Source organism: Ornithorhynchus anatinus, chromosome 10, assembly GCF_004115215.2.
Source record: "Ornithorhynchus anatinus isolate Pmale09 chromosome 10, mOrnAna1.pri.v4, whole genome shotgun sequence".
Classification (NCBI taxonomy): Eukaryota; Metazoa; Chordata; class Mammalia; order Monotremata; family Ornithorhynchidae; genus Ornithorhynchus; species Ornithorhynchus anatinus.
This window is the reverse complement of record NC_041737.1, coordinates 31922336-31938662: the sequence shown is the minus strand read 5'-3', so window position 1 is coordinate 31938662 and position 16327 is coordinate 31922336. Positions and strand designations below refer to the sequence as shown.

The window sequence follows — 16327 nt, the reverse complement described above, 5'->3', positions numbered from 1 at the left end:
TCTCCTCCAGCGCTTAGAGCGGTGCTCGGCACACAGTAAGCGCTCAGTAAATACCAACATTATTATTATTTGTTAAGCGCTTACTCTGTGCCGAGCACCGTTCTAAGCGCTGGAGGAGATACAGGGTTATATCTTCATTACCCTATTTGTTGTAATGAGATGTACATCACCTTGATTCTATTCATTTGCTATTGTTTTCATGAGATGTTCTTCCCCTTGATTCTATTCATTTGCTATTGTTTTCATGAGATGTTCTTCCCCTATGATTCTATTTATTGCCATCGTCCTTGTCCGTCCGTCTCCCCTGAGGCACAGAGAAGTGAAGGGACTTGTCCACAGTCACGCAGCGGACACGTGGCAGAGGCGGGATTCGAACCCACGACCTCTGACTCCCAAGCCTGTGCTCTTTCCACTGAGCCGGGTACGTCCCCCGCCCGCAACCGTACTACGCCCTTACTACCTCTCCTCAATTCCTCGTCGTAATTACTGATTATGTAATAATTAGCGTACATAATTATTGTACTTGATGATAATGGCGGTATTTAAGCGCTTACTATGTGCAGAGCACTCTTCTAAGCGCTGGGGGAGATACAGAGTATATCAGGTGGTCGCACGTGAGGCTCCCGGTCTTCATCCCCATTTTGCGGATGAGGTCACTGAGGCCCAGAGAAGAATAATGTCGGTATTTGTTGAGCGCTTACTGTGTGCCGAGCACCGTTCTAAGCGCTGGGGGAGATACAGGGTCATCAGGTTGACCCGCTTGGCTCACAGTCTTAAGCCCCATTTTACAGATGAGGGAACTGAGGCCCAGAGAGTAATAATGTCGGCATTTGTTAAGCGCTTACTATGTGCCGCGCACCGTTCTAAGCGCTGGGGGGAGAGACAGAGTATATCGGATTGTCCCACGTGAGGCTCACAGTCTTGATCCCCATTTGACAGATGAGGTCACCGAGGCCCAGTGAAGTGACTTGCCCACAGTCACACAGCTGACGCGTGGCAGAGCCGGGATTCGAACCCATGAGCTCCGACTCCCAAGCCCGGGCTCTTTCCACTGAGCCACGCTTGTTAAGCGCTCACTCCGTGCCCAGCGCTGTTCCAAATCGCCGGGGCAGGTACGAGCGATCCAGGTGGACGCGGTCCCTGCCCCACCTGGGGCTCCCGTTCTTAACCCCCATTTTACAGCTGAGGTTAATCGAGGCCCCGAGAAGCGAAGTGACTTACCCAGGGTCGTTCATTCATTCAATAGCATTTATTGAGCGCTTACTATGAGCAGAGCACTGGACTGAGCGCTTGGAATGGACAATTCGGCCACAGAGAGAGACAATCCCTGCCCCACCACGGGCTCCCAGGTACCTAGAGAAGCGGCGTGGCTCAGTGGAAAGAGCTCGGGCTTGGGAGTCAGAGGTCATGGGTTCGAATCCCGGCTCTGCCCCTTCTCAGCGGTGTGACTGTGGCCGAGTCACTTCACTTCTCCGGCCTCATCTGTAAAATGGGGATTAACTGTGAGCTTCACGTGCCTGTATCTCCCCCAGCGCTTAGAACAGCGCTCTGCACGTAGCGCTTAACAAATGCCAACGTTATTATTATTAAAAGGGGGAGACAGTGAAACGAAGCAAGTAGACGGGCATCACTACCGTCAAAATCGAGAAAAAGCATCGTAGACAGATGCACATCATTAAGAAAATAAAGTAAGAAATGTGGACAGATCTACACAAGTGTTGAGGGGAGGGGGGGAGAGCAGAGGGAGGGAGTCGGGGCGATGGGGAGGAGGAGCAGAGGGAAAGGGAGGGCTCGGTCTGGGAAGGCCTCCTGGAGGAGGGGAGCTCTCAGGAGGGCTTGGAAGAGGGGAAGAGAGTCAGTTTGGCGGAGGTGAGGAGGGAGGGCGTTCCGGGACCGCGGGAGGACGCGGGCCCGGGGGTCGACGGCGGGACGGGCGCGAACGGTGGGACGGTGAGGAGGTAAGAGGCAGAGGAGCGGAGCGTGCGGGGTGTGAGAGAAGGGAGGTGAGGTAGGAGGGGGCCGGGGGATGGACGGCTTCGAAGCCGACGGTGAGGGGTTTTGCTCCCGTCAGAAGCGGCCTAAAGAGGAGAGAGCCCGGGCCTGGGGGTTGGAGGACTTGGGCTCTAATTCCCGCTCCACTCCTGGTCTGCTGTGTGACCTTGGGCAAGTCGCTTCACTCGTTGGTTCATTCAGTAGTATTTATTGAGCGCTCGCTATGGGCAGAGCACTGGACTAAGCGCCTGGAATGGAGAACTCGGCAACAGGTAGAGACCATCCCTGCCCGATAAGGGGCTCACGGTCTAAGCGGGGGAGACAGACAGCAGAGCGGAACAGAACGAAACAACGCAGCGTGGTCAAGATAAATGGAATCATGGAGATATACACACCATTAACAAAATAAATAGGGTCATAAATAATATATACAAATATGCGCAGTGCTGAGGGGAAGGGGGAAGAGCAGAGGGCGGGAGACGGGGGAAGCGGGGGGCTCGGGTTCACTCCTCTGTGCCTGTCGCGTCGTCCGTGACCTCCGTCAGTCGGATTCGTTGAGCGCTTACTACGTGCAGAGCACTCCACCGAGCTCTTGGGAGAGTATAAAACAACTATATAACACATTCCCCGCCCAGGTCGAGCTGACGGTCTAGAGGAGGAGACAGACACTAATAAAAATAAATAAATTACGGATACGAACATAATGGCGTGGGACCGGGGACGGCGACTAAAGGGAGCAAGTCAGGGCAACACGGAAGGGAGTGGGGAAAGAGGAAATGAGGGCTTGGGGAAGGCTCTTGGAGGAGATGTGTCTTCAGTAAGGCTCTGAAGACGGGGAAAGTAATCGTCTGTTGGATCTGAGGAGGGAGGGCGTTTCTGGCAGGAGGCAGGACGCGGGCGAGAGGTCGGTGGCGAGATAGGCGACACCGAGGTACGGTGAAAAGGTTGACTTTAGAGGAGTGAAGTGTGCAGGCTGGGTTGTAGTAGGAATCCTACTTGTGGGAGAGTAGCGAGGTGAAATGGGAGGGAGGGAGAGGTGACTGAGTCCTTTAAAGCCGATGGCGAGACGTATGTGGTGGATGGGCAGGTTCCTGAGGAGTGGGGAAATACGGAGATGAAGAGTAACGTGGGCATTAAGATGTGAGGCCCGTGTGGGACTTCGATTTTTGTCCGACCTGCTTAGACGGCGTCCGCCCCAGCGCCGGTACAGGCCCTGACACACAGTAAGCACTTAATAGATACCGTAAAATAAAATAGCAAACCGTCCCTTCGGTCTCTCTTTGCCCAGCCAACGACCCCCCCAACCCCGTCTCCCTGGCTCCTACCGTAGTAGCGAAGAGCCGCTCCTGAAAATGATCCATCAGCACCAGCAAGCATCAACAGCCTTTATCGTTGTGTTGGTAGGAATAATAGCAGTAACATGCTCAGTGAACTCTACAAGGTGCTTGGGAAGAACAGAATAATCAAGTCAGTGTTTCCTGCCTACAAGGAACTCACATTTTAATGGGGGAGATACCTCCGTGCCCACCACGGAGCCCCGTCCTAAGGGCTTGGGTGATGGAGAGAGAAAACGCTGTCTCGGTCGTAAAGAAACTAGGTACTGCTCTACCTGTTAATGTCTGTCTCCCCGTCCAGGCTCTAAATTCCTTAGGGGCGGGGAACATGTCTGCTGATTCTGTTGAGTTTCGACTATTAAATAAGTCGACTATTAAAATAAGTAGACCGATAAATACGTACAAATATATAGAAACGCTTAGTACGGTGCTCTGCACGTAGTAAGCACTCATTAAATACAACAGGTTGATAGTGAGTTTTCATCGAGTGCTCTATGGAGGGCGGGGGAAAGTATCACGAAAACACGCGACCGTCCTCTACCCACAAGTTGCTTAGAGTCTAATGGGGGGAGATGCGCGTAAAGATATGAACAAGTTAGAATGATCCGAATAAATGCGACTGGACAGTCGGTTATGCGTATAAACATAAATGTGAGGCTGGATTTAAATAAATATGTAAGCGCTGGAGTGACCGGTTTGTGTGATGTGTTTCGGGAGGTCTCGATTTGCCCATTCCAAGCGCTTAGTACAGTGCTCTGCACATAGTAAGCGCTCAATAAGTACTATTGAATGGATGAATGAGTTAATTAGGGAAGGTTTGCAGGAGGCTTCTTGGCATTATCTGGGTATTAGCCTTGGCACTTCAACACTTAGAACAGTGCCTGGCACCTAGTAAGCACTTAGCAAATATCATAATTATTATTATTGTCTTGACTCATCTCTCTCACTCAATCCACACATTCAATCCGTCACCCCATGTTGGCGGTTCTCCCTTCACAACGTCGCTAAAATCCGTCCTCCTCCATCCAGACTCTTACCCACGGCGATCCAACCTCTTGTCCTTTCTTGTCTTGATCACTGCATCAGCCTCCTTGCTGGCCTCCTGCCTCTGCCCCTCCAGTCCATACTTCCCTCTGCTGCCCGGATCATTTTTCTACAAAGACCATGTCTGTTTCCACGTTTCCCCACTTCTCCTCCACCCACCTCCACATCAGATATGAACGCCTTCCCGTTGGCTTTGAAGCACTCAATCGCCCTGCTCCCTCCTGTCTTACCTCGCTGGTTTCCATCTATACCCAGCCCGCTCACTCTGCTCCTCCAATGCCAACCTCCTCGCTCTACCTCGATCTCGTCTACGTCGCCGCGGAACTCTTGCCCGCGTCCCGCCTCCGGCCCGGAACTTTCTCCCCCCTTCATATCCGATAATTGATTGCTCTCCCTACCTTCAAAGCCTTATTAAAATCCCACCTTCTCCAAGATCTACCCTGACCAAGTCCTCATTTCTCGTACTCCTCCTCCCTTCTGCGTCGTCCTTGCACTTGGATTTCTACCCTTTATTCAGCCCGCCTCGGCCCCGCAGCATTTAGGTGCACTTGTGTACGGATTCACAGCTCATTTTAATATCTGTCTCCCCCTCTAGCCTGTAAGCTCGCCGCTGGGGTAGAGGGGCTTGGGAGTCAGAGGTCGTGGGTTCGAATCCCGGCTCTGCCGCTCGTCAGCTGTGGGACTGTGGGCAAGTCACTTGACTTCTCTGTGCCTCAGTGACCTCATCTGTAAAGTGGGGATTAAGACTGTGAGCCTCACGTGGGACAACCTGATTACCCTGTGTCTACCCCAGCGCTTAGAACAGTGCTCTGCGCATAGTAAGGGCTTAACGAATACCAACATTATTATTATTTAACCATTTTGACCCCTTCCTCACATTCCCTCTCTCTTTCTCCGTGCCCATTTTGATCCTTGGGGACTTCAATAGCCTCACAGATGTTCCTGATGACCCTTCTGCTGCCCGCCTTCTATCACCCCTCAACTCTGCCGACCCCCTATTCCCCCCCACCTCGGGCAGTCGCCAACTTGGTCACGCGCTCGATCTCATCATCTTTAACCCCTGCCCGGACTCTACCCTCACCAATTCGGAAGACCTTCTATCTGACCGCGGCCTCCTCACTCGTCTCCTCCTCCACACGCTCCTCCCCGTAGATCTGTACTGTTCCCCCAGAGACCTCCGATCCCCGAACCCCATCCGATTTTCTCAACTCCTCATGCTCCACTTAGTCTTCGTACCCAAACTACCCACCGGTGATGACCACGTAGCCGTTCTCAACACCACCCTCTCTACTGAACTCAACTCACTCGCTCCCCTCTAACCCTCTGTAGATCTCGTACCACTAACTCCCAGCCCTGGATCTCCTGCACAGTCCACCTCCATCGCTCTTGTGCTCGAGGCACAGGAACGCTGCTGGTGGAGATCTAAATATCAGGCCGACTTTGTCCACTTGAAGTTTATCCTCGCGTGCTTTAACTCTGCCCTCTCCTCTTCCCGGCAAAACTATTTCACTACCCTTAACTGACACCCGTGCCCGTCGCCCTCACCAGTTGTTCCGGACACTTAACTCCCTCTTCAGGCCCCCTATCCCTTGACCCCAGTGACCTGGCCACCTCCTTTATTAAGAAAATTGGCATCATCAGGTGTGAGCTCCCTAAAATCACCCCCGCCACTCAGTCCCTCCCCCTTCCGGTCCCCTTTCAACTCTCCCATGTTTCCCAGCAGTATCTCTAGAGGAGACCTCCTGCTCTTCTCAAAAGCCACTCCCTCCACATGCTCATCGGACCCCATTCCTTCGCACCTTCTCAAAACTCTCGCCCCATCCCTTCTTCCCTCCCTAACGGCCATCTTCAGCCGTTCGCTGGAAACAGTGGCTTCCTGCTCACTGTTTTCAAACATGCCCATGTATTCTCTATCCTTAAAAAACCCTCCCTTGACCTCCCGGCTCCCTCCAGTTACCACCCCATCTGCCTCTTATCATTCCTCTCCAAACTCCTTGAGCAAGCCGTCTACACCGGCTGTCTCAAATTCCTCTCCTCCGATTCTCCCCTAGACCCCCTCCAATCTGGCTTCTGTCCCCTTCACTTCACAGAAACCTCCCTCTCAAAGGTCACCGATGATCTTGCCAGATCCAATGGCCTCTACTCCATCCTAATCCCCCTCGACCTCTCAGCTGCCTCTAACACTGTGGACCACCCCCTTCTCCTGGAAACGTTATCGGCTTCACTGACTCCGTCCTCTCCTGGTTCTCTTCTTACCTCTCTGGCCGTTCGTTCTCGGTCTCCTTCGTGGGCTCTGCCTCCCACCCCCGAACTGTGGAGGTCCCTCAAGTTTCAGCCTGGCTCCCCTTCTATTCTCCATCTACGCCCACTCCCTTGTAGAACTCGATCGCTCCCATGGCTTCGACTACCGCCTCTATGCGGACGATACCCAAATCTACATCTCCAGCCCTGATCTCTCTTCCTCTCTCCAGTGTCACATCTCCTCTGCCTTCGGGACATCTCTACTTGGTTGTCCTTCCGTCACCTCGAACTTAACGTGTCCCAAGCAGAGCTCCTCATCTTCCCACCCAAACCCCGTCCTCTCCCTGTCCTCGCTGTAGACGGCACCTCCATCTTTCCCGTCTCACAAGCCCGTAACCTTGGCGTCATCCTTGATCCTTCTCTCGCATTCAACCCACATGTTCAATCCGTCACCAAATCCTGTCGGTCCCATCTTCACAACATCACTAAAATCCTCCCTTTCCTCTCCACTCAAAATGCTGCCACGTTAATACAATCGCTCATCCTATCCTGCCTCGCTCACCTCCCAGCCTGCTGTCTCTCCCCACTCCAGTCCATAATTCACTCTGTTGCCTGGATCATTTTGCTACAGAAACGTTCGGGACATGTCATCCCCCCGCCCTCCTCAAAAAACTCTAGTGGTTGCCCATCCACCTCTGTATCAAACAAGCACTCCTCACCATTGGCTTTAAAGCACCCCATCACCTTGCCCCCTCCTCACCTCACTTCACGTCAAGCTCGTTGTAGGCAGGGAATGTCACTGTTTGTTGTTGTATTGTGCTTTGCCAAGCGCTTAGGACAGTGCTCTGCACACCGTAAGCCCTCAAAGATACGATTGGATGAAAGGATCAATCAGTCAGTGGTATTTACCAAGCGCTTACTCTGTGCAGAGTGCTCTATTCAGCGCTTGGGACAGAACGTTACAACCCGTGTCGGTAGACCCGTTCCCTGCCCACAAGGAGCTTACAGAGACTAAAAAAAAAAAATATGGTGAATGTATCCCCGCCATATACAGTGGCATCTTGCCCACTACATCTCAATATGGCAGCGGAACGCCACACAGTAGCCATGCGTGAAACGGAGGACTGGAAGGACCGTCATCTCCTACGCTCCAAGCCCTCCGCCCCGTTTTCGGATCCAACGTCGAAAGGGGTCTCCAGACCAGCAAAGCGGCTCAATGTTCAGCTCTCGGAGAAGGAAGGCATCCGCCAGGAACCTCACAGGCGTATCGCAACAGTCCTGTTGGAACGGGAAGGGCGAACCACGGTTCCCAACCAGCCGATGAATGGGCATTTCTCCTGGATGCTGCGTTCCAGGCGATGGCGGGAGATTGGGCGCGGCCAAGTGATGTCAGCAAGGTTGGTCTGATGACTCGGAGCTGAAAGGCGACTTTCAGCCAAACATCTGCTCTACCAGCAGCAGCCTGGGCAACCGACAAGAGCTTTAGAAACCTGCGTTGCGCCGCGCAAATCAAGTTAATGAACGCTGGGGATCGGATCACACGGGGTTCTGCCCGGTGCAGAAAAGTTCAGGGGACCACCCCGAGACCTCGGGGAAGCGTCTGACGCCCGGCAGAATCCAGCAGTTGTATTCAGTGGCTGCTTACTATGGGCGGAGCGCCGGGCTAAGCAGTTCGGAGAGTACGACCCAACGGGATTGACAGACGCGTTCCCTGCCCAGAAGGAGCTTAGAGATTAGAGAGGGACACAGGCATTAAGATAAGATGAAGGTTAACCCGATCTGCTTGCGCCCACTCCAACACTTAGTACAGTGCTTAGCACCTAGAAAGCGAGTAACCAATACCACAATTTATTAGTGTTATTACTACTACAAGAGGTGGACTCTGAGAATCTCTTAGCAAATTTGGCTGCCCTGAAAAGTTTCTTAGCATTCTGAGGCTATTTTATGACAGGAGAACTAGCCTGGAAAGAGCCGGGCTTGCCCTGCTCAATCCCTTCCCCGTTCCCAGTGGAGTAAATCAGGGATGTGGAGTGGGTCTTCCTCCTGGAAGAGGTGACGAGATGCTTGGGAGCAGGAGTCACGACACACGTCCGCTTCTCTGGAACTCTCTTCCAACGCAGCGGGCTTTGAGCACCCACCAGAGGCTCAGAGAATTTGCTGTACGAGTAAGGCTGCGTCCTAAGAAGACATACACATGATTCTAAACTGCCTTGCTGAATTGGCCGACATTAAGGACTGCTAAATCTAAAGAAAACCTGCCCCGGGGAAGGCGTGTACCCAACCAAAAACATGAAGCGACCGCACGGAGCTAACTGCTGCTGTTCGATTCCGTTTCCTAGGCCGCGCGCTGGCTGACGACGTGATGATCGACCAGGGAGACTCTGGGAGACTCAGTGTGTGTCAGCGGCGTTTGATAGATTCCCTACCAAACTCAAGGTCTCCAGAGCGTAGTGCTTCCCACCGCTCTTCCCTGCCCCCGGGAGACCCAGGCTCCCTGCGCGCGCCATGTTCGATTCCTTGATCGGTTCCATCGGAGTCATTTCTGGGCTACTCTCGCCTTCAGACGGCAAGACGGGATCCTCGACAGCCAAGTTCTAGAGCAAAGTCGGTCGCCTAGCTTTGACGGTAGCCTCGCCTCAACACGGCTGTGTTGGGTGAGACGAGTGAGGAGAATGGACTGGAGCAGGAGACCCAAGCAGCTGCTTTATGGCCATGCTTTACGAAATTGGGACACCGAAAACGAAGAGGACAAGAAACGATTTCAGAAACCGGGCCTTTGACGGTGCCTCAGCGGCCAGCGTCGGTTGCCACAGACAGGCCGGCAATCAGGAAATGAGCACGAGTTTTAAACAGGACGAGAAAGCGAAAATGAAAACATCCACAGGCCCTGCAGACATCTTACCCCCCAGTACTATACGTTTGTGCGCACCATGTGGCTGGAACTGGGGCTCCCTTCTTAACAGTCTTTTCGAGCTCGCATTGACTAGGTCAGTTTCGCTATCGGTGGCGTCTTTCTCATTTTCAGGTGTGACTAACAACCGTGAACAGAGGTGGTTGCCGGGGCTGGGGAGGGCAGTTTTGTCGTCGGGCGACCTCTGGGATCAGGCCGGTAATTCTGCGTGGAGCTGGAGGTCCGATAGTGTGGCACCACCCCCTCAACCGACTGCTCTTGCCTGCTTGTGCCCCACTGCCGTGATTCTGTTGGCTAGTTATTGGTTTTCTTCAATTGTCCGTTTTTCAGTTTTCCCACTAAAGTGGAGACGTTCCCTTTCTAAACCCAAACTGAGGATCAAACAAAATCATGACTTACCAGTGATAATGATGATGATAATAATGTGATCTTAGAAGGGGTTTGAAGTTGGGGAGAGCTGTGGTCTGCCGGATATGGAGCGGGAGGATGGAACACCCTCCCTCTTCAGCCGGATGAGACAATTACCCTCCCCACCTTCGAATCCTTATCGAAGGCACGTCTTCTCTGACCTTTCCTCTCCTCCCACTCCCTTCTGTGTCGCTCCAACTTGCTCCCTTTATTCATCCCCTGTCCCAGCCCCACCGAACCTATGTTCTCATCTGAAATTGCATTTATATTAATGTCTGTCTCCCCCTCTAGACTGTAAGCTCGTTGTGGGCAGGGAACGTGTTTGTTTTATCGTTATGTAGTTCTCTCCCAAGCATTTAGTACAGTGAACTGCACACGGTAGAGAGTCGGTAAATACAGTCGACGGAGAAGTGGGAGGGGGAGAGGAGGACGAAGCCCAAGGGGTAGGTTAGCTTGAGAGGAACGAAGGTTATGAGCCCAGGGATGGCGAGCGGATAAGCAGGAGGGAGAGAGCTTTAAAGCCAATGGTCCAGAATTTCTGCTTGATGTGGAGAGAAATGGGCAGCCGGTGGAGAACGTTGAGGCATAGCACAGTAATAATAATAAACAACAACTGTATTTGTCAAGGGTCTGTAAAATGGGGATTAACCGTGAGCCTCACGTGGGACAACCTGATTACCCTGTATCTGCCCCAGCGCTTAGAACAGTGCCCTGCACATAGTAAGCACATAGTAACAAATACCAACATTATACTCTACTGAGCACCCGGGTGAAAACAAACAGACGGCGCCACCGTCCTTCCCGTCTCACAAGCCTGTAACCTTGGCGTTAACTTAGACTCCTCTCTCTCTTTCAATCCATCACCAAATCCTGTCGGTCCCACCTTCCCAATATCGCTAAATTCTACCCTTTCCTCTCCAGCCAGACTGCTATTTTGTTAATAAAATCACTCGTCCTATCCCTCCTAGATTACTCTATCAGCCTCTCCTTGTTGACCTCCGAACCTCCTGCCTCTCCCCCCTCCAGTCCACACTTCGTTCTGCTACCCGCTTCATCTTTCCACGGAAAATGCCTCAAAAATCTTTAGTGGTTGCCCTTCAAAGCCTTACTGAAGGCACATCTCCTCCAAGAGACCTTCCCTGACTATGCCCCACTTTTCCTCATCTCCCACTCCCTGCTGCTTCATCCTGACTTGCTCCCTTTGCTCTTTCGTCCCTCCCTGCTCCTCAGTACTCATGCATATATCTGTAATTTTATTTACTTCTATTGATGTCTGCTTATTTGTATTGACGTCGTGGTGGGCAGCTCGTTGTGGGCAGGGATTATCACTCTTTATTGCGGTATTCTACTTTCCCAAGTGCTTAGTACAGTGCTCTGCGCACAGTAAGCGCTTAATAAATACGGATGAATGAATACAAGGTAATCGGGCCGGACACAGGCCCCGTCCTAAATGCCGCTCACAATCTTAATCCCCATTTTACAGAGGAGTAACGGAGGCACAGTGAAATGAAGTGATTTACTCCAAGTCACACAGCAGACAACTGGCAGAGCTAGAATTAGAACTCACGTCCTTCTGACTCCCAGGCCCATGTTCTATCCGCTAGGCCTGGCTTTAGGAAAAACAGTACAGACAGCAAAGTCTGGGTGGTCTGCACAGGGAACTGTCGGAGGCAGGGAGCTCAGCCAGGTGGCTAATGAGCTAATCGGTAAATCAGCTATGTTTATTGAGTGCTTACCGTGCGCAGAGCACTGTACTAATCGTTTGGGGGCGAGTACAGTACAGAAGAGTAGGTCTAGACAATCCGTCCCTGCTCACGAGGAGTTTAGAGGAGCTTAGAGGGGAATCAAGCTGGTCTAGGGGACAAGAGCCTAGACTGGTGGCCAGGTAGTTGGTGAGGAAGGGATAGATTCTGGGAATGCTGTGGAGAAATCAATCAATCAGTGGCATTTATTGAGCACTTACTGTGTGCAGAGCACTGTATTAGGCACTTGGGAGTACAATACAATAGAGTTGGTGTAAGCTCCACAGCGGGCTTACAGTCTCTCATGGATACGTGCAAAAGTTTGGGAGTCATCCGCACAGAGGTCATAGTTGAAACCCTGGGAGTAGATGAGCTTCCCAAGGGAGTGAGTGTAAATTTGTCTTCCTGCCTCCAATCTCTCACCTCTCCGGACCGGCCTTTACTTCGCTGCCCGAATCATTTTCTCAAACAACATTCTGCACACTTCTCTCCACCCTTCAGATCTTCCAATGGTAACCCACCCCCTTTCTCCTCAAGCAGAGACTCCTGACCGTTTACTTTCTATCCCCCTTCTGCGTTTCCACTTGTTTCACCCCGTTGTGAACCCGTTCTTCCTCACTCTTTGATGGCATTTATTGAGCACTACCTAACGGTAAGCACTGTACTGAGCGCTATGGTGGATACCAGGTGACCACAGGGGGCTCACAGTTTGTCTCATTCCCAAGTCTGTGACTTGCTCAAGGTCACCCAGCGGGGCCGGTGGTGGCCTGGGACCTGAACTTGGGGCTCGTGACTCTCAGCCTTGGGCTCTTTCCACTAGGCCACACTGTCTGTCTACATTTAGGAAGCTCCTAATCCCGTCTTTCTTAAAAACTTCCCGCTGCAATTTCAATCCGTTTCTTCTTCTCTCTCGTCACTGGAAACATAACATTTGGCCATTATTCTCCTAGTATGAGTAACTTTTAGTAACCCCTTTATCTTCCTTTCCAGTAGGCTGAATAACAACAGTAATACAAACGATATTAATAAGTAGGACACTTGTAAGTGCTAAGTACTGAGTTGATTGTTTTAAGGTAGTTTACTACTGTGTCTAGCTCTCCTCTAGCCCCGCTGACCTCTTGCTCACGTCTTTCTGCCGACTTCAAAAGTGACCGATGCGGGTCTCCCCGTCTCCTCTGGCCGTCGGGGGAATCTCATCTCCTTCAGGAGGCCTTCCCTGACTAACCTCTCATCGACGCGGGTTACGGCCATCCCGCTGAACTGTCGTTCAGTACTTCCGTGCCCCTCTCTCACTCATCCTACACGTTCGAGCCGTCGGTAAATCCTGTCAGGTCTACCTTCACGGTATCGCTAAAATCTGCCCCGTCCTCTCCGTCCACGTGAATCCAAGCATTTATCCCATCCCACCTGGATTATTGTATCAGCCTCCTTGCTGACCTCCCTGCCTCCTGTCTCTCCCCACTTCAGTCCGTACTCTGTTGCCTGGATCATTTTCCTTCAAAAATGTTGTTCAGGCCATGTTTCCCCACTCCTCAAGAAACTCCAGTGGTTGCCCATCCACCTCCGCATCACCCAAAAACTCCTCACCGTTGGCTTTCGTGTACTCAATCACCTTGCCCCCTCCTACCTCACCCCGCTACTTACTCTCTTACCACAACCCAGCCTGCACACTTCGTTCTTCTGATACTAACCTCACTGTCCCTCGATCTCATCTATCCCACCACCGACCCCTCACTCCCATCCTACCTCTGGCCTGGAACGTCCTCCCTCTTCATATCAGACAGGGATGCTGATACGTCTGTCCCACTTCGTAGCCTTATTGAATCATCTCCTCCAAGAAGTCTTCCTTGACTTCCCTCCTCCCCTCTTCTCCCACTCCCATCTACGTTGCCCTGACTTGCTTCCTTCCTTCATCCTCTCTCCCAACCCCACCACACATATGTATCTGCAATTTATTTAAGTATATTAATATCTGTCCCCCCCCCCCCAGACTGTGAGCTTGTTGTGGGCAGGGAATGTGTCTGTTGTTGTATTGTATTCTCCCAAGTGCTTAGTACAATGCTTTGCACACAGTAAGCGCTCAGTAAATACGACTGAATGACTGAACCTGGGCACTTACCACCCGTGGTCCTTATGATTCTAATTTACATTCAATTTTATCTATTTTCTGTGAGTGCTAATTCCTGTACACATCCCCTTTTTTCTCCTAATTGTGATTCTCCATTTAGCAAGTGTTTACAATGTGCTAAACCCTGGGGTTGATAGAAAGTTGAGTTTAGGCACAGACCCTATTCCACATGGAGCTCGCATTCTATCTAATTCCCATTTTGCAGGTGAGGAAACCGAGGCCCGGAGAGATCGTCACACTGTAGGCCGGGGACGGAACCGGGATTTTAACTCAGGTCTCCAGATTCCCAGATCCGTGCTCTTTCCACTTGGCCATGCTGCTTGGAAAATTGTCTGGAAAATTATTTTCGCGTCCGTCTCCCCCCCTTAATAATGATGATAACCACGAGGACCGTGTTTGAAAAGAATTGTATAATGGGCTATTTTTGCTTCTATTCTATTCTATTTAGGCTTTTAGTGTAAAAGCCTCCCAACAAGTGTTTTAATGTAGATCATTATGATTATTTTGCACCCGTTCTGTTTGCTAACTGTAATAGTCTGATCATGATGCTGAATACGTGTCTTTTTAAATGTGCTGTATAAGTTAGATTTTGACAAGGTTATTTTATATGTGTGTGTGTGTGTGTGTGTGTGTATATATATATATATTTTACCTGTAGTATAATTAATATATTGAATTGGTATGTGTTAAGTGCTTCCTCTGTGCCAAGCACCATACTCTACCCCGGAGGCTGTTTAGCCCGTTTGATGTTTTCAGAGCGAATACTAAGATTCGTTTTTCTTTCCTCAGTCGCGCTGAGCACCCCATCCCCGTGGACTTCCGGCGGCTCCCGCGGCGCCACCCCTCCGGACGGTACGTTTGTGTCTCCCAGGATCAGGCACCCCCCTCTCAGCGTTTCCAGCACCCCGGACCTCCAGAGCTTCCTCCAGAACGATGACGAGCAAGAGAGGAAGCAGCGGCGGCGCTCCAGGGTGGTGGACCTGCAGCTCAGCGGCACCGAGTCCCCCTGCTCCTCGACCTCCCCGGCGCGCAGGTCAGGGGGCCTTGGGTCAGGGCCGTCCCCGCCGGGGACGCGTGTGCGGGCCGAAGGGCGGCGGGCCCGGGGGGGGGCGGCGGCCGGCTGCTCCGGCCCGGCTTTGCAGGTGGAGGTTCGGGGAGCGTACGCACGGCGCTCTCTAAACGGTTTTGTCCCCGCAGGCGAGCGGAAACTCCCACGTCTATGGTCCCCAAACTCACAAATACACAGATTTCAGAGCACTATTCCACCTGCATCAAGCTGTCAACGGAAAACGTGAGTCCTGGACTCTGGGGGTTCTGGCCTCTGGGGCTCTGATCCGGCTTCGACGCCGTCGTCCTCCGGGTCTCAGTTTCCCACCCCACTTGGGGTGAGATGCTGTCTCTGAAGCCCTTTCGGCTCCCTATGAGAAAAGCACACGCTTGGGTCACGAGACTCTCTTCTCCTGCCTCGGATTTTTGCAGAGTGGGAAGAGTTCCCGTCGCGGCCTCTGCCCGTTTCTGACTGTTGGTCATCCTTACGCAGCAAATGTGATCAGATGCTGGGGATGGGGAGGGAAGGAAGGAGTCTCTGTGCTTGGGCTATCCCGGCCAAACTCGGGAAAGTGAGCCCGTCGGTAAACGCGTTCTTTGGCGATGCTGTGACTCGGTGGCACCGAACAAGCCCTCCGAAGGGTACTTTTTCTGCTGAGGAACCCGGTTGCTTAGAATAAATGCCCTTCTCCACTTTTCTGTTTTCAGAAAATCACCACCAAGAACGCTTTTGGCCTGCACTTGATTGATTATATGACTGAGATCCTAAAACAGAAAGATTCTGAATTGACCAACTTCAAGGTGAGGAAGAGTCCCATTCCCTATTGGCTTTTTGCAGTTTCTGTGGCTGAACTAAGGAGGCCACGTTGATCGTCCGTCTGGGAAATCGGCAGAAAGCGTGGCCTGGGGGTGACAGGGACAGGACTGACAAACCTGGTAGCAACTCATATTCAGACTGGAACCTCCTTGTACTGTCCCTGGCTCCCGGTAGACACAGTAAGGGCTCACTGCTTGGTCGGGTGGTTGGTTGAGAGATTGAAAGTTTGGCCGCTTGCCCACCGTCAGAGGAACGGTCTTCCTCCTCGCGTTTTACCGACGCCGTTGTGTTGGTTTGACCAGGTGGCAGCCGGCACCCTGGACGCCAGCACGAAGATCTACGCGGTCAGGGTGGATGCCGTGCACGCCGACGTGTACCGGGTCCTCGGAGGGCTGGGCCGAGACGCCCCCGCCGCGGAGGCGGCAGGCAGCCCCGGGGCAGGTACGTGGGGACGGCTCTTCGTCGTGCTACGTCTTCAGCCTCCTCGTCGGCCTCCTGCCTCTCCCCTCTCCGGTCCTCGCTTGGCTCGGCTGCCCGGGTGATTTTTCTCCAGGAGGCGTTCAGTCCGTGTCTCCCCACTCCCCGAGACCCTCCGGCGGCTGCCCGTCCACCTCCACATTGAACAGAGAGTCTTCGTCGCTGGCTCTAAGGCTCTCCATCCGG

General features: G+C 52.4%; 1 protein-coding gene across 2 annotated transcripts in view; it reads left to right on the top strand.

Moving 5' to 3' along the window:
- The window catches only part of NCAPH (non-SMC condensin I complex subunit H), a 44400-nt gene that overhangs the window by 764 nt on the left and 27309 nt on the right, over nucleotides 1-16327 (top strand). For both annotated transcript variants that reach the window (XM_029073357.2, XM_029073358.2), the window contains exons 2-5: nucleotides 14590-14833; nucleotides 14998-15091; nucleotides 15556-15648; nucleotides 15967-16105. In XM_029073357.2, coding sequence (XP_028929190.2) covers nucleotides 15020-15091; nucleotides 15556-15648; nucleotides 15967-16105 — 304 coding nt within the window. In that variant the 5' untranslated portion in view covers nucleotides 14590-14833; nucleotides 14998-15019. The remainder of the gene's footprint in view (nucleotides 1-14589; nucleotides 14834-14997; nucleotides 15092-15555; nucleotides 15649-15966; nucleotides 16106-16327) is intronic.